This window comes from Petromyzon marinus, chromosome 55 (genome assembly GCF_048934315.1).
Source record: "Petromyzon marinus isolate PM22_M1 ecotype Great Lakes invasive population chromosome 55, UKy_Petmar_22M1.pri1.0, whole genome shotgun sequence".
Taxonomy (NCBI): Eukaryota; Metazoa; Chordata; class Hyperoartia; order Petromyzontiformes; family Petromyzontidae; genus Petromyzon; species Petromyzon marinus.
Genome location: NC_133721.1, coordinates 12,009,774 through 12,030,599, shown reverse-complemented (window position 1 = coordinate 12,030,599; position 20,826 = coordinate 12,009,774). Strand labels below are relative to the sequence as shown.

Here is a 20,826-nt window from a genome sequence, read left to right as displayed (position 1 = left end):
ACATTGTGGTGGTGGTGTTGTTGGTAGGGGGCGCTCACATTGTGGTGGTGGTGGTGATGTTGGTAGGGGGCGCTCACATTGTGGTGGTGATAGGGGGCGCTCACATTGTGGTGGAGGCGAGGTGGGTGTCCTCGTATTTGAGTTTCCCATCGAGCGCCACTCCTCTCTTCTCGCGAACGTTCACGTCCATCATGGGCACGATGCTGTACACCTTGGAGTAGGTGCTAGCCGGCCCCACAGTGTCCCTGCCGCGCGAGGGACGGGATTCAATTACGTCGCAGTTCGATGTTGCCTTTCGTAATTAAGGGATGGTTTTCGAGGCTGCTGCGTAACGTTCTGACCAAATCTGGGCGTTGAACAACCCTCCCACCAACCGACACAGCGACAGATCAATCATATTGGACCTCAGCAATCCGCCGGTGGTGGTGAGCTTTACAGCTCATCGGATTCCGGCGGCATGAATAAATATCCAGATTCCGTAATCGCCCACGCGCCCAAGCGTTCAGTCGATCGCGACTCTCCCGAATTTGCATAATTCTGACTTCCTGGAACCCGTCCAGATATTGCTTCACGCAGTTTCCGATCCGCCTCGTGAGAGTTGGCCCACGGGTTTATCACGGGGCACCCGGGCGCAGCTGCACCGCCTGCGCACTCGATGGCGTGATTAAGTGTCGCACTCACGTGGGCTCCTCCACGCAGACGCTCTTTATGTACTTGTCCTGGGAGTAGAGGACGACGTCTGTGATCTGCTCCACTGCAGCAACAGCAACAGCAGCAGAGACGCGCACGCACACACACAAAATAAAGGTCACCCGGATAGTCTCTAAGCAGGCTGTAGGCCTGGGTGGGGGGTGGGTGGGGGGCAAGTGCTGTAAGCGAGTCGCGCCATACGAAAGCCTTGAAACGGCACGCGAGGCAGCGGTGTGGGACAACACCACGCCACTCCCGGCCGCCTTTGCTGACGTTTATACCAAATTATACACAACACGTGGTACTGTGCTCATTTTAGGCTGAGACGGCATTCGGGAAAGGCCCAGGGACCGGTTCAGACATTGGTGGTGATAGCGAGTCGCACCTGTGAAGAACGGCACGGCGCTTGATTGGGTAGCGTGGCCAGCACCACGCCCGGCCGTCTTTGTCTCCCCAGCGGTCGATGTTTACACATCGCAACAGGTACACTCATTTGAGGGCTGAGTCGACGTAGGGGTGGCCCAGAACCGGCTCAGATAATGGTCACTGGTGTTGGTGGTGCTGGTGGCCGTGAGCGGGTGATCCGGGAGTCGAACTCGGGTCGACGGCACAACAACAACCGCCATTCACCACCAAGTGACGGTGACTTCACCACGGCGCTCGTGCCAGGCTATGTGCACCTTAAGGCCACGTGAGGTGTCGAACGCCCGCTGGCAGGAGGTCCACGGGACAGACCCAGCAGGTGCCACGGGGTCGACTGAACGAGATGACTGGCCGGTGCACCGCGTGTGCCCCCTACTGTGCCAACTTGCTGTGTTTTATCCGCCCGGCGCTCGGCTCGTTGTTGTGAGCGTCGCTCCTCTGCCCTTCGTGGCCAGGTCGCTTTTGAAAAATAAGCCAATGCCTCAGTGGGCTTTGTCTGGTAGGATGGGATGGTTTAGTGTTGAATTTGTTTGTGTTTGGGCGATTTGTTTACATTTCTTGGACCTTGCACTCCTATCGTGTTGGTTTGTAATCGTTTGTTGTTGTCACGTGCTTACCCCGTGCCCCGACTGGACATCTGTGGAAAAAGAGCTTCATAGCTCCTCGGATTCCTCCAGTATTAAAAAAAACAGGTGGACTTTTCCACAAATCTGGCTGTCGCCTGATGAAACCATCCCCATCCTGCCCACAAAAAAACCTGAATTATGGATGTATTATGGATGAATTATGGATGTAATTATGGATAAATGCAGATTCTGAGCCTGTGTCGCGGGCACTCTCTCTCCTCAGTCTCGCGGGCGGAGCAGAGCGCAGCGCCAACTCACCCGAGAGCCGCATCTTCTTCACGTGCTTGCTCGAGCTGTTGTTGATGTTTACCGTCACCTGGATGGCCTCGCCGTGGTAGTAGAGCTGCAAGAACCAAACCCACAGTGGCCACCGCCGTTAGCGGCACCCCACCCACAACCCCCCCACTCAAGCTCTTATAATATATATGAGAGGGCTGTTTGTTGCTGACCGCTTAGCAATTAGACTGCAGAGATGGCCCGGTGGCTTTGACGTGGTTGCTTCATCATGGCCATGCCCGTGACCCAGCTGATTGTTAGCCAGGGCCGGGAATCGAACTCGGCTCACCAGAATAAGTGGCCTAACAAGTGACCCCCGTCGTGCATTTGTGTCTCCAAGTAAAAAAAACAAAGTTAAAATATAAATTATTATATATATTTATTTTTTAAAGCTACGTTATACATATTTTTTTTTACACATCCCATCAGCCGCGCATGGCCTTGCGGGAGGGGCCACCGGATTAGCGTAATCGCCCCCAGCGAGACGGGTTCGATGGGGGCGCACAGAATCGCTCACCCCACCACACCGTGGGTTCGATCCCCGACCCTGCCGCCTGCTGAATATTTGGAGATTTGAGTGTCTCTGCTTCTCTCTCTCTCTCTCGCGCGCCCTCCCCGTGGTGGCGTGGATATTTCTCCGGATCCTCCGGTTTATTCCCTCCCTCCCCCTCTACACATTCGGCATCAGCTTCGGAGCTCATCAGATTTCCTCCTACAGCCCCTACATAAACATCCTGATTCTGACGACACGGTACACTTTTTAGATTTTTTTTCTTGAGAGTGAGAGAGAGAGAGAGAAAAAAAATCAAAAGTTTGTAACAAAAAAAATACTTTCGGCCGTGTGTCGGGCGCGCGCATTGGCCGCGTGTCACGTGGGGATGGGGGTGGTGCTCCACTCACCTCCTTGTCGAGGGAGGCCTCCAGCTGGAGCGGCTTGTCCGACATGAGGAACTGGCGCGTCGTCTCCGCCTTGGGCGGAGTCACGGAGCGCTCGGGAGCGAACTGCACCTTCCGGATCAGCAGTCGCACGGAGTTCCTGGCCGACAACAGTAAAAGATGAAGGTAAAACCAGGCTGTTGCGACTGGGGTGGGGGAGGGGCAAGCGCTGTTGGTAGGCGTACGTACGTGTATGTGTGTTGAACTTCTTTCGCACCGTACTTAGCCTACCTCCGATTAAGCGTGCTTAATCGGAGGTGCCGGCGTTGGCCAAACCCGTCCCGGATTGACCCGGGAGTCTCGACCGGAATTGGCATCGTGGCTATTGAAAGCAAACCCGGGAGATTTTAATAACGAGGAGATATTTTAATAAAATTGATTATTCGTAATAATTCTAAGAATACAAAGGTCCCCGAATAGCTTCAGTCAGAATTGGCAATCCTACGCACATGACAAAGACAAAGATCCCCCGTATAGGCTTGAACAGATGTTTGGGGTAAGTGCTGTTAGCGAATCGCACCTATGCAGGCCGGCACAGTACACGAGAGGGTGGGTGACCAGAATCATGCCCAGATGCCTTTGTCTCCCCAGTGGCGATATTTGCACACCATACCAGGTACTCATTTGAGGCTAAGTCGACCTAGGGGATGCCTAGGACTGGTTAAGATGATCGTCATTGGTGTTGGCCGTGAGCGGGAATCGAACTCGGGTCGACGAGTTTGTAGCGCAGAATTCTACGATATTATTTGGATCTTTCGGTAAAGTAACGAGGGTAGGTTCAACAATTGTGCCTGTGTCTATATATATGGATGGCTTCATGAACGAATCTTTGTTGATAGCCAGTGGGCTTGCAATTTCACAGGATTCACACCAACCCAGCCAATGTACGAGTCTACGGGTCTCTGTGCGAGTCTACGGGTCTCTGTGCGAGTCCGCGGGTCCTCTCTGTGAGCCTCCTCCCCGTTGACCACTACTCTGACCTTTTGTGAATCTTTTCCTCCAGGTTCTCGGCACAAAACGCCTTCACCTCGAAGTCCACGCCGCAGGCCTGCTGGTCGACACGCACCACGGCACACACACGGCGTCAATCGCACCCTCCCCACCACCACAATCACTGCATCGATACAATGTCCGACGTTCCGCTCCTAAGTGCTGGACAGCTCCTGCAGGAAGTGTATTCCTCGACAAAGCTCCCGCTTATGTTGAAACGGGCACCCATATCTCACAGAGAGAGAGAACGGATCCTCGCCCATGGACTTCCGGCAATGCACCAGCGTTGGTTGAAGCAGGCGAGCAAGGGAGCAAGGGAGCGTGACCGCGCTGATGAGAGACCGAGTGTCGAAACCGGTCCAGAGTTTGGCTCGCGTTGAACTGACGACGCCGGCTGCCGAGATGCGCTCCAGAAAGATTGCGTGGCTGACGAGATTTTGGGTACGGACAAAAAGCTGTTCAACACGTCCAAAAAACAATTCAACACGCACACATAACAATTCAACACGTCCAAAAAAACAATTCAACACGTACAAAAACCAATTCAACACGCACAAACAAAATTCAATGCATACCAAAAAACAATTCAACACGCACAAAAAACAATTCAACACGCACAAAAAACAATGCAATGCGTACCAAAAAACAATTCAACACGTCCAAAAAACAATTCAACACGTCCAAAAAACAATTCAACACGTCCAAAAAAACAATTCAACACGTCCAAAAAACAATTTAACACGTACAAAAACAATTCAACACGCACAAAAACAATTCAACACGTACAAAAAACAATTCAAGACGTCCAAAAAACAATTAAACACGCAAAAAACAATTCAACACGTCCAGAAAACAATTCAATACGTCCAAAAAACAATTAAACACGTCCACAAAACAATTCAACACGCACAAAAACAATTCAACACGTCCAATAAAACAATTCAACACGTCCAAAAAACAATTCAACACGTCCAGAAAACAATTCAAGACGTCCACAAAACAATTCAACACGTCCAAAAAAACAATTCAACACGTCCAAAAACAATTCAACACGTCCACAAAACAATTCAATACGTTCAAAAAACAATTCAGCACGTCCAAAAATCAGTTCAACACGTACAAAAAACAACTCGGCACGTACAAAAACAAAAACTCGGCACGTGGAGCTTCACCACCAACATCTTTATTGGCGATGAAGTTTCGTCAGCTGAGGTTGCGTGAACGTAAATGTGGTGTACGGGCAAAAAACGCCTGATGATGCCGCTGGCTGTGATCACCGGCGACACGTCAAAGTACTCAAATTGTCAATGTTATTGTTGTGGGTTTTGCCCTCCAAACGCACGCACGCAACCGGTGTTTAATGAACTGAACGGCCTCGTTAAGTTCGCAACGCGAGAACCGTTACCGATTGGATGCGTCGGGTGGTTGGGTGCACGACACAATTACATTTCGCGCGATCTATAAACCTCCCAAAAAAACACTTTTATCATTAAAAATAAAACTAATCAAATCAGACCAGGTTGGCACCGACGCTAAAATCGGACCGAGTTTTTTTTTTTCCCCCTTTAAATGTCGCCATTCACCTTGCCAGCGTCATCCGGTCCCGGCTGCAGAGTGATGGAGCACGGCAGGTTTTGTGGAAGCTGAAAGAGTCGAAAGGGAGTCAGTTCGCAGCGGCTCTCTCTCTCACTCTCTCTGCGACTCGCTGTTCTCCGCGTCGTGAGTACGACGATCCAAACGTGAACGCAACGCGAGCGCAGAGTCGTCGCGCGGCTGCTACTCGCGACTCCCCCGATTGAACATCGCCCACATCATCGTCCACATCATTGCCCGTATCATCGCCTGCGCCATTGCCCACATCATCAACAGCATCGTCGCACACATCATCACCCGCTAATCGCCCACATCATCGCCCGCATAATCGTCAACATCGTCGCCCGCATCATCGCCCACATAATCGCCTGCATCATCGCCCGCATCATCACCCGCATCATCACCCGCATCATCTTCCACATCATTGCCCGCGTCATCGCCTGCATCATCGCCCGCATCATCGCTCGGGACTTTGTATTTTGCCCGACTCGATTTATCTGCACTCGTGTCGAAGGGAGACTGAGCGAGACACGTGGAATAGGGTGGCTTGAGGAGGTTACCGGGTGGTGGTGGTTCAGAGAGTCAGAGGCGCGACACCAACACACGCCGAGGACCTGGGCTCAAATCCAGGTTCCAGCAGCCGCCTGGGGCTAAACCACGGGGTTCTCCAGTGCGGCGAGTCGATGGTCTCAGCTACGGTCACCAACAACGTCGAAACACATCTTCGGTCAAAAAGAGCGATTATAGTTCAGTGGACCTGACTTGGTAAAATAAAAAAATATATAGTTTGAGTGTAGAGTTTACTTTCATATCCGCTTCTGTTGGCGCGCACTGCCCCCGTGAGCGATGTGAAAGGGACCTTGGTCTCGTGGCGGGGCCCACGAGGGTTCTCCATCTCCATGTGGCCATGCAGCTTTACCCTCCCCTGTCGGACGTACCGTGGCCGGTCCGCAAAAATAGATATCACGGAGTGGTGGGTCGGTGGGTGGGTTGGTCGGTGGATCGGTCAGTAGGTCAATTGGTGGGTCGGTGGGTCAGTTGGTGGGTCTGTCGGTTGGTCGGTTGGTCGATCGGTGGGTCGGTCAGTCGGCGGGTCGGGCAGTGGGTCAGTTGATGGGTCGGTCAGTGGGTCAGTTGATGGGTCGGTCAGTGGGTCGGTCAGTGGGTCAGTCTGTAGGTCGGTCAGTGGGTCAGTTGATGGGTCGGCCAGTGGGTCAGTCTGTAGGTCGGTCAGTCGGTCAGTCAGTGGGTCGGTCGGTCGATGAGTCGGTCAGTAGGTCAAATGGTGGGTCGGTCGGTGGGTCGGTCGGTTGGTCGGTCCAGTCAGATGGACCGGACGGACGCCGGACTCACACCTCGAAGACGAAGGGGTAGCTGTTGCCTCCGGTCTTCTTCATGAGTTGCTCTTGCAGGTGAGTGAGCGGCTTCTTGTCCTCGGGCAGTGGCGGGAACACCTGCAAGGTGCTCACGTAGATGTCCTTGCGGAACGTCATGTCCAGCACGTCCAGGTCGTCGCGTCCGTAGCGGAACGCGCACGTTATCTGCACGTACGCTGCAGGGTGGGGGCGGAGGAGGGGGTTGGCGGTGGGGGTGAATGGGGGAGGTGGGGGGGAAATCCAAAGAAAGAAAGAGCAGCAGTCAAATACCAGAGACTGTCAAACTAAACACTTTTTTTATAAAAATAAAATAAAACTATTTTATTTTTATTTTACAAGGTAAGGCCCACTGAGCTACGCAGCTTTTTTTCGGTAGCGACCTGGCCACAAATGATAGCCTCATGAAGTGGCTTATCACGTGGAAAGTTATAGCAGCCAAATAATTTGAAAGCATGGAGGGAAAAACCGGAGGACCCAGAGAAAAATCCACGCGACCGCCATGGAGAGAGACACCGCAAACTCCAAATATAGGGTTCGAGATCGACCCCACAACCTCCGACATACCAGACAAGGGAGTTAACATCTCGGCGCATTGGGAACGTCAGCGCCTCACAGGCCAGAAGGAACCTGAGTTCGATTCCTAACTCGGGCACCTATCTGGGGACATCAGATCAGCAGGTTTTTTTTTTGCTCGGGGGGGAGCCTTGGACAAGTACGACGAGTCGTGAGAGTTCAAAGCGACGGGCCCAGCATCGTGAGAGGCAACTTGCAGAGACGAACACTCGATAAAATTCTACCCAGCCAGAGGGACATTGGCTGGGTAGAACGCCTCACGTGCACGTTCCATTACACAGAGGCCGAGGCCTTCCTTGGAGCGAGCGCCTCGGGCCCCGCGCTTTGGGGGGGGGGCACACGGTGAGTGAGTTCCCCCGGGCTCCGCACCCAACAACCCCCCCCCCCCACCCACCCATGAATGCACAGAGTTATCTTTACGTTCTTCAACGAATTTGCCCGCGTGGCATTCGTGAGAGCGCGCAGGTCACAAAGCACCGGGGAGATGGAGCGATCAGCTCGTTAAGGAGCCGTGAAGGATCGCGAGATTCGTGGAGGCACGGCGACGGCTCGGTGAGGCTTTCATCCAGCAGTGTATAGATCATGGCTGACGACGACGACGATGATGATGACGATGGTGATGATGAAGACGTGTCACGCGAGGACAGGACTCACCTTTGCGTTCCTTAAGATACTCAGGATCAAGAATGACCATTCCATCTGCAAGACAAAGATCGCCCCTATAGTCTTAGCCAGGCACCAGCAATAGCCCCGAAGCCACAGGGGCAGAACAAGGCAGCCGGTACGGAGGGCACATGGAAATTCATCCTGCGACTCTCAGGCAGATAAGACAAAGACCACCCCCAGTTAAGACAAAGACCGCCCCCAGTTAAGACAAAGACCGCCCCCAGTTAAGACAAAGACCACTCCCAGTTAAGACAAAGACCGCCCCCAGTTAAGACAAAGATCGCCCCCAGTTAAGACAAAGACCACCCCCAGTTAAGACAAAGACCACCCCCAGTTAAGACAAAGACCACCCCCAGTTAAGACAAAGACCACCCCCAGTTAAGACAAAGACCACCCCCAGTTAAGACAAAGACCACCCCCAGCTAAGACAAAGACCGCCCCCAGTTAAGACAAAGACCACCCCCAGTGAAGACAAAGACCGCCCCCAGTTAAGACAAAGACCGCCCCCAGTTAAGACAAAGACCACCCCCAGTTAAGACAAAGACCGCCCCCAGTTAAGACAAAGACCACCCCCGCGTAGCTTTAACAGACTGTCGGGGCAAGTGCTGTTGGGTAGTAGCACCTAAGGGGCCATCCATAAATGACGTCACGCGATTTTGGACGATTTTTGACCCCCCCCCCCCCCCCCCATCGTCACACGGCGTCACACAAAGTCAGACCCCCCCCCCCTCCTCAAATATGACGTCACCAAGCTCTGCCCCCCCGCCCCCCAAAAAAAAGTTAAAACATGCTTCAAATCGCTTTAAACTATTGTCCTTGTAATGCGTATTTAATGTGCCGCTGCACTCTGATGTAGTCGGAGAAAACATCTAAACATTTATTAAAACGTCTATTTAATTAAGTAGAACGTGTTGCCTATATTTATTTAAAGTTGCGCATTTTGATGTGACGTCACATTCCTCAACCCCCCCCCCCCTCGTCACACATCGTCACAAATGTCTAACCCCCCCCCCAGGTGCGTGACGTCATTTATGGAGGCCCCTAACCACAGTCGGTGGACTATCCCCGCTGCCCCCCCCCTCCCCCAGCGATCAGCAAGCACATCGCCAGGTGATAACTACGGAGTTGTCCACTCTAGGGATGACCCTCTCCTCAATCCGGGTCCTTAAAGTAGATGCCGTGACGTCACAGGCACGGTCGTACGCGTCACAAGCCTCCAAATGACTCCTCCATCGTCCGGAGACGCGTCCCAGCCGTGCTCATCTCGCGTTCACAATCCCGAGGCGTTTGTTGGAAATTGCACGTTCCTATGGCCGGGTGAGAGTCACCCCAGAGTACAGGACAAGCAGTGTTGAATTCCCCCCACAACTTTGCAATTGTGTTATTGACCCCGGAGAGAGACGAGAAAGAGGGACGATGGGCCGAGTTAACCACTCCCCCCTCCACCCCAGCCAGGGGTTGAACTCGCGAACCTGCGACAATGAGTGGGCCAACTGACCTATAGGGTCCACGTGATCAACGTGGTCGACGTAGTCGCGCTTGCCCAGGTAAAGCGTGATCTGCACAAAGGGAGATGCAAGGTGTGAAAGTCATCGAAGACCAGGCAAAGGTCCCCCGTGTAGCGTGCACAGACTTTCGAGGCAAGTGTTGTGAGCGAGCAGCACCTATGGAGGAAGGCGCGGCATGCGAAGCGGTGGGCGGTCAGCACCACGCCCGGTCGCCTCCGTCTCCCCCATGCAGTCGTGATGTTTATACACTGCACCAGGTACATGTTTGAGGCTGAGTCGACCTAGGGGGAAGGCCTACAACCCTCCAGGCACTCTCCCACCTCTCCCCTCTCATCTCACTCCACTCCCCTCCACGCACTCTCCTACCTCTCCCCTCTCATCTCACTCCACTCCCCTCCACACACTCCCCTACCTCTCCCCTCTCATCTCACTCCACTCCCCTCCACACACTCCCCTACCTCTCCCCTCTCATCTCACTCCACTCCCCTCCACCCACTCCCCTACCTCTCCCCTCTCATCTCACTCTACTCCCCTCCACACACTCCCCTACCTCTCCCCTCTCATCTCACTCCACTCCCCTCCACCCACTCCCCTACCTCTCCCCTCTCATCTCACTCTACTCCCCTCCACACACTCCCCTACCTCTCCCCTCTCATCTCACTCCACTCCCCTCCACTCACTCTCCCACCTCTCCCCTCTCATCTCACTCCACTCCCCTCCACGCTCTCTCCTACCTCTCCCCTCTCATCTCACTCCACTCCCCTCCACACACTCCCCTACCTCTCCCCTCTCATCTCACTCCACTCCCCTCCACCCACTCCCCTACCTCTCCCCTCTCATCTCACTCTACTCCCCTCCACACACTCCCCTACCTCTCCCCTCTCATGTCACTCCACTCCCCTCCACGCACTCTCCTACCCCTCCCTTCGTCCTCTGCTCTATTTCTGGCTGCCTCTCTCTATCAAATGAATACGCCCGCGGTTTCTTGCGGAGCGTCTTGAGACGTGGTCACGTTTCCACGTCACGTAAATCCACATCGTGTCGTGTAACCGCACTGCGTTGCACTGCGCGCGACATACCTTGCCATTGGAGCTCGTTTTCTTGAAGACACTGCGGACACAACACGTGGGACGGAGTCAGATTGGTCGCGGTAACGACCGAGCGCGCTCCGCACATCCACCACGGCGCTATCGAAAGAGTTGAGGGCGCAGCCCCTGCAATGGCTGACAACGCAAGAGCCTGCCACTCGAGCACAGTAACCCTCTGAGACAGGGTTCTTTGGCCTGCGTTTTCACGATCGCCAGACGCCTTGGAAGAGGTGAAAGTTACCCACATGTTACCCCACTCACGATCGATTTAACAATACTACGTCAGCATTAAACAACATTAACATTCAGTAGTTCATGTTTTTGGTTCTTGTTATTGAGGGGGGGGGGGGGGGGAGAAGGGGAGGGGGGGCTAGCGAATACTCAATTCACCCCTTCTGCATGTGGACAAAGTGGTACTTGTATGGGAATTGCATCATCAGTTTGGTCCATGCGTGGCGTGGTGGGCGAACCACCGAGCCAACATTTATGTGCAATCGGACACAACGATGGGGGGGGGGGGGGCTTGTCAGTGTGGCAAGCGGACACCCTGGTAACGGTGTTATCCATCGTTGTTTTTTTTAAATAGTTTATTTGATGGTATCTGCTTTTTTCGATTTAAAGCTTTCGTGACTGCAATGATTCATCTTCTTTGGTTCTTTCGGTAAAGTCACGTAGAATGAGAATAAAATAATAAATTGATAAAATAAAATAACACAATAATATTCTCACGACGTTTCGGCCACAACACAAGCGGCCTTCATCAGGTGAAGGGAGCGAGACTGTCTGGTAGGACAGCGCTGGAGTGAGAGAGCCACGTTCAGATCACGGCTTTTAAGCTGTGTGAGAGGAACAAAGAGCCTTGACGAAGGAATTAGCATAAAATTTAGCATTGAAAAGGCTGAATGATTAGCTTGTGACTGGTCACAGAAATAGCTATGTTAAAAGTTAAAGCATACACATCCGCAGAGGCATCCATTGTTAAAAGGAATTAGCATATAATTTAGCATTGAAATAGCTAAATTAAGGCATTCGCTTGTAACTGCTACAGAAATAGTTACGTTGAAGTCAGAGCATACACATTCACCGAGGCACTTAGTGCAAATCAAAACAGGAGAATTTAGCATTGAAATAACTAGGCGAATTTAGCATTGAAATAACTGGGTGATTTGCTAGTGACTGGTCACAGAAATGACTACATATCTGAGCTATTCACAGTACTATATAGTGAACCAATAAAAACTAAAATATAAATTACCTTCATGTTATCAATAAACTCTATATTCTCCAATCAGCTAAGCTACCAACCATAAGTCGTTATATATCACAATGCTATATGGCGAAAAAATGGGTGGATTCTTACCCTCAAATTTCCGTACCAAGGATAGCTACGGGCCCCGTTCAGACGGACGAGTTCGTCCATGGTCGGAACAGAGGAGGGGGAGAGAGACAGCTGCGAAGCCCTAGTATACTCCATGTTGTAAACCATACCATTAACCGTGGTGTGAGAGGTATTAAGAGGCAATGCTGGCGAAAGAGCTGCGGTCTGAAGGTCATCGTAAAATTACAATTAATTAAGAACAGAAATGATTTAACACATCTTTCCAGTGGTTACTAAGCCTGAATCCATCTTCTCGGTTGAAATTGTCTCTGTGCTTGTATATGTGAATGGCCTCATGAACGAATCTCTCATGGTAGCCAGTTGGTTTGCAAAGAACCTCCGTCTTGGAGAAGTCAATGTCATGTGAGCCCACTGAATTGTAACAGTGATCTGCCACGGCAGAAGAGTTCGTCTTACCGTGTTTCAAGTCTGCTTTATGTTCGCGGATGCGGTCCGAGATATGTCTTTTGGTTTCTCCAATGTAGCTACTACCACAGAGGCACTTTAGTTTGTAAACGCCCGGGTACTGTATGTCTGGAAGAGCATCTTTTACAGATGGAACTAAATCACGGATTTTGTGTACTGTGTTGAATCGGACCTGGATCTTGTGTTTATTCAGGATGGCCAGCCTGCTCTAGACCAATTCCGCGACCACATCAATTCCATACACCCAGCCATCAGATTTACCATGGAGGTCGGAAAAAGATGGCAAACTACCCTTTCTGGATGTCTTAATTAAAAGGAGACATGATGGTTCAATGAGCCACTCTGTCTACAGGAAAGCTACCCATACAGATGCTTACTTGAAACCGGATTCCCACCACCATCCATCCCAGAAGAACTGCCTCATCAAGACTCTATACCATAGAGCCCAATGCATTTCCGACCAGGAACACATTACCAGTGAACTCAAGCACGTACACCAGGCTCTCAGGGCTAATGGCTACTCCGACTACACAATCCGCAAAGCCATCACTCCAGTCATGAAGAAGGATCCTCTTGTGGAGCCACTCAAAACCATCACCTTACCCTACATTGCAGGGGTCACTAAAAGATCTCCAAAATCCTGAATAAACACAAGATCCAGGTCCGATTCAACACAGTACACAAAATCCGTGATTTAGTTCCATCTGTAAAAGATGCTCTTCCAGACATACAGTACCCGGGCGTTTACAAACTAAAGTGCCTCTGTGGTAGTAGCTACATTGGAGAAACCAAAAGACATATCTCGGACCGCATCCGCGAACATAAAGCAGACTTGAAACACGGTAAGACGAACTCTTCTGCCGTGGCAGATCACTGTTACAATTCAGTGGGCTCACATGACATTGACTTCTCCAAGACGGAGGTTCTTTGCAAACCAACTGGCTACCATGAGAGATTCGTTCATGAGGCCATTCACATATACAAGCACAGAGACAATTTCAACCGAGAAGATGGATTCAGGCTTAGTAACCAGTGGAAAGATGTGTTAAATCATTTCTGTTCTTAATTAATTGTAATTTTACGATGACCTTCAGACCGCAGCTCTTTCGCCAGCATTGCCTCTTAATACCTCTCACACCACGGTTAATGGTATGGTTTACAACATGGAGTATACTAGGGCTTCGCAGCTGTCTCTCTCCCCCTCCTCTGTTCCGACCATGGACGAACTCGTCCGTCTGAACGGGGCCCGTAGCTATCCGTGGTACGGAAATTTGAGGGTAAGAATCCACCCATTTTTTCGCCATATAGCATTGTGATATATAACGACTTATGGTTGGTAGCTTAGCTGATTGGAGAATATAGAGTTTATTGATAACATGAAGGTAATTTATATTTTAGTTTTTATTGGTTCACTATATAGTACTGTGAATAGCTCAGATATGTAGTCATTTCTGTGACCAGTCACTAGCAAATCACCCAGTTATTTCAATGCTAAATTCGCCTAGTTATTTCAATGCTAAATTCTCCTGTTTTGATTTGCACGAAGTGCCTCGGTGAATGTGTATGCTCTGACTTCAACGTAACTATTTCTGTAGCAGTTACAAGCGAATGCCTTAATTTAGCTATTTCAATGCTAAATTCTATGCTAATTCCTTTTAACAATGGGTGCCTCTGCGGATGTGTATGCTTTAACTTTTAACATAGCTATTTCTGTGACCAGTCACAAGCTAATCATTCAGCCTTTTCAATGCTAAATTTTATGCTAATTCCTTCGTCAAGGCTCTTTGTTCCTCTCACACAGCTTAAAAGCCGTGATCTGAACGTGGCTCTCTCACTCCAGCGCTGTCCTACCAGACAGTCTCGCTCCCTTCACCTGATGAAGGCCGCTTGTGTTGTGGCCGAAACGTCGTGAGAATATTATTGTGTTATTTTATTTTATCAATTTATTATTTTATTCTCATTCTACGTGACTTTACCGAAAGAACCAAAGAAGATCTGCTTTTTTGTTTAAATATTTAAACACGGGAAATGTGAAAACACTCGTTTTTTTTAAACCTTTATTATGGATAATATTGGTCGCGTAAGCCGATTACTACTACATGTTAAACTTTTACTTGTTGTTGGTCCCGCCCACCACTCAGCTGGCCCCGCCCATCACTCAGCTAGCCCCGCCCATCACTAGCCACGCCCACCACTCAGCAAGCCCCCGATCACGTCTAAAAATCCCCACCCACCACTCGGGTAGCCCCGCTCACCACTCAGCTAGCCCCGCCCACAACTCGAGTAACTCCGCCCACCACTCAACTAGGCCCGCACACCACGCAGGTAATCCCGCCCACTACTCGGGTAGCCCCGCCCACCACCCAGCTCTCCCCGCCCACCACTCGGCCAACCCCGCCCACTTCTCAGGTAGCCCTGCCCGTTGCCCGGAGTGCATCATATGAGTTGAGCGAGAAGTCAAATTTATTTACGATTATAATAATGAGCCAATAATGTCTGTGTCTCGCGCGTGACGTCACTCTACGGTGGCCAGCCCCCCTAATTAATACTCATGAACAGGTGACGTCACTCCACATCGAACAGCCCCCCATACTAATAATCATGAAGAGGTGACGTCTTCCAAATGGACAACCTTCATTAATATTAATTAGCGGGTGACGTCACTCCACATGGGGGGGGCGAGGCGCCTCCTCCCCCCTCCTCGGCGTCAACTGACAACCCTCACTACAAAGGCAGAACCCTCATCACGTCACGTGATCTCCGTAACGCTGTTGTTGAGACATAGAAGTAAAAAGGACGTCGTGATGAACAATGGATTATAACCTTAAAATGAAATAAGTCTGTGTCACCGCGCCCTTACAAATTGCACACGAATGGATGGCATGCATATCACGTCGCGCTCTGTGCTTTTCGCTTGCAAGTTTCAGATTTACTGGAATACACCCATCCTTGGAGGGGCATAAGGCGAGTTTGTAACAATTCACAGAGTGTGCTTCTGGACACGGTCTTTCCGAACGGTCGCCAGGTATCGCGCCCGGGCCAATGGGATGCGTCTGGTGTCTTTACGTCTCTCTCGCCCGTAATCCGTGCGTCCGAGGATTTAAATCAAATCGAGTTTGGCTAAAGTTACCCTGCCCACGCTGACTCGAGCTAATCGCGCTAATGGGGAGCTTCTCGGACGGATGAGCGCATTTACTCAGGGCGAGGCTTATGCGGGCACCACCCCTGCCTCCCCCCCGTATGCTCACCGGACATGCACTTAGCCAGGCACCAACAATAGCCCCGAAGCCACCGGGGGGAAATTGTCCACGCTTCGAGCAGAACAAGGCAGTCGGTACGGAGAGCTCTTGGAAGTTCTTCCCGCGACTCTCAGGCAGTTAAGACCACGAGTCAAAGACCACCCCCGGGTAGCTTTAATAGACTGTCGGGGCAAGCGCTGTTAGCGAGTAGCACCGATGAAGGCCGGCATGGCGCACGATGGGAGTGGGTGGCCAGAACAACGCCCCGCCGTCTTTGTCTCCCCAGTGGCGATGTTTACACACCGAACCAGGTACTCATTTGAGGCTGAGTTGACCTAAGGGAGGCCCAGAACCGATTCAGATAATTCCCCCCCCCCCCCCACACACTCACTCTCCCCACACACTCACTCCCCACCACACACTCATTCCCCCCACACACTCACACACTCACTCCCCCCACACACTCACACACTCATTCCCCCCACACATCCACTCCCCCCACTCATTCCCCCCACACACTCACACACTCACTCCCCCCACACACTCACACACTCGTTCCCCCCACACACTCCCCCCACACACTTCCCCCACACACTCCCCCACACACTCACTCCCCCCACACACTCACTCCCCCCATACTCCCCCCACACACACACTTCCCCCCCCCCCCCCCCACACACACTCACTCCCCCCACACGGCCGGGAATTATTTAATTTATATAATTTGTAGCCCCTCCCCTTCCCCCGTCTCGTTATTGCCCGCGTGCCCATTGGATGTTCGGCACCAGGTGACGTGGCCACGGCTGCACGGAGCGATTCGCGCCGGCGTCGCGTGTCTCGTTGCGCAACAGAAGCCGCCGGTCGCTCGCATCGCGCGGCGCTTTCGGATGGCGCTTCTGCGGCCGCCTGGAACGATCTTCCCTCCGATGTTAGGATGCCAGTGGGAGCTATGGCGCTTTTAAAATCATCGTCTAGATTGACAAACTCGCTTCTTAAAAAAAAAGCTGATGTTGTTGTTGTGTTTAGTTTGTTGTCCTTCCCCCCGCAACTCCGAGTATCGTGGTTGACTCCGTACGGTGCGAAAGAAGTTCAACATACACACATCGCTCCACCAGTTGGCCGAGCGATGCTACTTTAAGAGGCGCACTGGCAAACGTCCTTGGTACAGAGAGAGTGTCACCCCTACTTCTCCCCATCTCAATTATTCTCTCAATGCGGCACTGCTAACAGGGAAAACGCTCACACCACGACCCGCAACTTCTTTACCGGTTTCCGCCGTCTCCCATCTTCGTTCTTCGTCTCCGTCCGCAGCAGAGGCAGTAGCGGCAGCAGTAGCAGCCTCACTTTCCACCCCGGGGCTGCGCCGATCAGCACCGCGGTCGAGTGGACAGCGCCAGGAAGAGTCGCGAGTCGAAGGAGCAACGCGAGCGGGGAGAGAGAGCACAGCGAGTTGTGAACGCACGGCACAGAGAGGGCATGAGGCCCGGACAAACGACGAATCCTCGAGTGAAGCCCTAACCAATTAGCCGCGGTCACGCGTGCCAAGCCCTGCCGCTTGCTCGCACCACAAACAGCCAATCGATCGACATCCCTCTCCGATGTTCGGAAGCCACTGGAGCTGCGGCACCTTTAAATCTCGATTGGAAACTCGTGTCTTTAGAACTCCTCGTTGTGTCTAGTTTATTGTCATACTCCCCCCCCCCCCCCCCACCCTGCACCTACGATTAGCACGGTTGGCTACGTACGGTGCCAACGAAGTTCAACATGCACACATACAGTACATACAGATCGATGAGCACGTCTCCTTCATGAATGGAAAACTTAGAGACACGACCCACAGCAATGCGATTGTGGCCATGCAACCCACACTGCATTATACCCATAGACACCTGGAGATACAGAGACGCATGCAGACCCATAGAAGCTCACAGATATACATTAAAGACAAGCACTGTGGCTTGTCTTTAATGTATATCTGTGAGCACGGTTGGCTACGTACGCTGCGAAAGAAGTTCAACATACAACAGTACGGCTTTAAACCAAAGTGGTCTCACATTATTATTGTTGTTATAATTGTTACTGATAAAAGAAGCCGTACTTAAGTGGTGTTATTTTATTGTTGTCATTGCGCCGTGAGGTTTAAGTACGCCGACAGGAACGTGGAATTTCCACCACCAATGTCTCAGGACTTGAAAGAGGAGGCAAGCAACCGCATCGATGCCCATTTGAAACTCGTCAGCCGATTTGGCTTTCCGGACCACACTCGTCAAGCAGCGTGTTTGAGCGAGGGCGAAAACTCCGGACCACTTTTCACATTCTGCGTCTCATCAACAGGATGTGGAGTTTTTTTTTAATGAAGCGCGGTTCCCCACGCTTTTAACTCACCTTGTACACAAAGCAACCTGTCACACATGGCTCTTTTGACATTCGAATGCTATGCCAACTAATTCTACCGCATCCTATCTCATGCTATTCCACCCCATTCCATCTCACCCCATGGTGGCGAGGTGGTTAACACCTCGCCTGGTATGCAGGAGGTCGGGGGTTCGATCCCGACCCTGACGCCTGCTGCTGTATATTTGGAGTTTGTGTATCTTTCTCTCTCCCCGTGGCCGGGTGGATTTTTCTCCGGGTCCTCCGGTTTTCCCCTCCACATTTTAGAATGAACATTAACTGCCTTCAGATGATTTGGCTGTAATACATTTTCACGTCATAGGCCACTTCGCTGAGATATAATTCACGATATCCAGGTCGCTTCTGAAAAAATAGCTATATAACTCAATGGGCTTTACCTGGAAAAATAAAATAAAAATGTTAGTTAGCTATTCCACGCCATCCCTTTCCACCCCATCCCACCTGACTGCATCCCATCCTCTTAACTCGAGGAACCATTCCAAATGGGACGGGAGCTGTCGGGACACCTTTGAGACGAGAGGAAGGGCGCAGTGGAGGAGGTGATATGGGCGATGCGGGAGGCGCTGATTAACGATCCTCTCTAGGGTGCGTCTCTCGATCTCTCCCTCTATATATACTCGAAGCACTCAAATCCGATCAGCGCGGGCGGGCGCTCCTAACTTTGTGCGTCTTAAGCGCTTATGTCCTAATCGCTGCCCCAACTCCGTCGAGGCTTACTTGAAGGAGTCACGGTAAAGCACGTGGTTGGTGGGGAGGGAGGCTGGGTTGTTGATGGTGGGGGAGGTCAAGGATTAGAGAGTGGAGGATGTAGAAGGTCAAGAGGTGAAGTGGCAGGTTAATGAGATGCAGAGGCAATACAATATGCCCACCGGCATATTATTTTTAGATCTATGCCGTCGATGCGTGCACACGCGCGTCCACCATTCATACTCAATGTACTATTTGTGCTTACGAGGAGGAGATTATTATTTTCATTACAAGCGGTGGCAAGACGAAGACGGCTTGATAAAGACCCCCCCCCCCTCCGCCACCCCACCTCCCATTCACCAACACGCACTGACTGGCATGATGAAGTATGGTCCTCTGAGCTCACAGCAGTGGATTAGAAAACGGCTGTAAATTAACAGAGGCTCACATTACATCGCAACACCCATATCTCACGACACGCCCATTACGCGCCTGCCTTTTAAACACCTCGCCGTGTCATTTGCACCACGAGCATTGGCTAAAGCGAGCCCCACTCTGCTGATGAGGCAGTCGAATGTGGAATCCGGTGCGGACGTGTTGCTTGCGTTGAAAAAGATTCAGCTGAAAAATCATTCACTCCCCGGAGAATAACTTTTTTAAGAATATATAGGTATGGAGGGGCAGATGGGCAGAGAAGGCGTATGGTCTGCACATACAAACGTTGTCACACCACGTGTGCCTTCCATTCTATTCTCTTTCGCATTCATATAGCGCCTTTTCCAGAGCCCTTTAAGATGAAATCGGACGGCGTTCAGTGAAGAAGGTGATGGAATGGATGGAGATACAGGGGCTGGGAATGGAGCTAATGTTGCAGGGGTAGATAAGGCAAAATAAGGTGGAATGTGATGGTGAGTGAGGGTGTCTGATGGGTGCAGCGTGGGTGAGAGCCAGTGAGGTATGGGGTACATGCATGATATTGTGAAATGGGCATGGATGAGGGTAAGTGGAGGGTGGTAGGGGCAGAGGTTTGGTGGCCGGACAGAAAACAATAATATCCACTTTAGATGTATAAGACAAAATACATTCAGCAATCGCACGAATGTAGACACAGTCTGGGCTTCTGCCTCCACCTGCCTACCCCCGCCTTCCTCCACCTAGAATTTATTGTGCAGATATAATCTGAGCAGTGGCATTATAATTATAGGTGCCAAAATACTGTATCAAACAGATAAGACGTCTTAAGCACGGGGTTGTCCCGGTGCGAAATGTTATCTCCCTCACCTGGTATGCTGGAGGTCCTGGGTTAGATCCACGACCCTGACGATGCCTGTATATTTGGAGTTTACATGTTCTCCCCTGTGAACACATTGATATTCCTCCGGGTCTTTCTGGGTTTTCCCTCCACATTGGGTTGGTGGCTAGGTGGGTGGCTGGTTAGGTGTGTGGGTGGCTGGGTGGGTTGGTAGCTGAGTGGGTTGGTAGCTGGGTGGGTTGGTGGCTGGGTGGGTGGGTGGCTGGGTGGGTTGGTAGCTGGGTGGGTTGATAGCTGGGTGGGTTGGTGGCTGGGTAGGTGGGTGGCTGGGTGGGTTGGTAGCTGGGTGGGTTGGTAGCTGGGTTGGTTGATGGCTGGGTGGTGGGTGGTTGGGTGGGTTGGTGGCTGGGTGGGTTGGTGTCTGGGTGGTGAGTGACTGGGTGGGTTGGTAGCTGGGTGGGTGGGTTGGTGTCTGAGTGGTGGGTGGCTGGGTGGGTTGGTGTCTGGGTGGTGGGTGACTGGGTGGGTTGGTGTCTGAGTGGTTGGTGGCTGTGTGGGTTGGTGGCTGGTTGGTGGGTGGCTTGGTGGCTTGGTGGCTGGGTTGAGGGACTGTGTGATATATTGGTGTGGTCTGGGACTGTTTGTTGTTGTTTTTGTTGCCTTGCAAAATTTTGATAAATTGGA

The 20,826-nt window shown here is 51.5% G+C and overlaps 1 protein-coding gene and 1 long non-coding RNA gene across 4 annotated transcripts in view; one reads left to right on the top strand and one right to left on the bottom strand.

The window, feature by feature from the left end:
• LOC116954514 (beta-arrestin-1-like) overlaps positions 1–18,797 on the bottom strand; it is a 28,249-nt gene extending 9,452 nt beyond the window's left edge. For 2 of the 3 annotated variants that reach the window (XM_032975081.2, XM_076052359.1), the window contains exons 1-12: positions 18,710–18,797; positions 17,055–17,146; positions 10,737–10,767; positions 9,648–9,708; positions 8,138–8,182; positions 6,890–7,086; positions 5,525–5,584; positions 3,932–3,999; positions 2,916–3,051; positions 1,998–2,082; positions 682–754; positions 105–245 (exon numbers count right to left, since the gene is read on the bottom strand). In XM_032975081.2, the coding sequence (XP_032830972.2) occupies positions 105–245; positions 682–754; positions 1,998–2,082; positions 2,916–3,051; positions 3,932–3,999; positions 5,525–5,584; positions 6,890–7,086; positions 8,138–8,182; positions 9,648–9,708; positions 10,737–10,767; positions 17,055–17,074 (917 nt within the window). In that variant the 5' untranslated portion in view covers positions 17,075–17,146; positions 18,710–18,797. Of the gene's footprint in view, positions 1–104; positions 246–681; positions 755–1,997; positions 2,083–2,915; positions 3,052–3,931; positions 4,003–5,524; positions 5,585–6,889; positions 7,087–8,137; positions 8,183–9,647; positions 9,709–10,736; positions 10,768–17,054; positions 17,147–18,709 lie in introns of all 3 variants that reach the window. The other variant, XM_032975080.2, reaches the window with a different exon arrangement.
• LOC142905625 (uncharacterized) lies at positions 2,979–4,974 on the top strand. Its single transcript, XR_012929651.1, has 2 exons — positions 2,979–3,077; positions 3,955–4,974. It is a non-coding gene; the product is annotated as an uncharacterized LOC142905625 (long non-coding RNA).
• Positions 18,798–20,826: the final 2,029 nt, after the last annotated feature.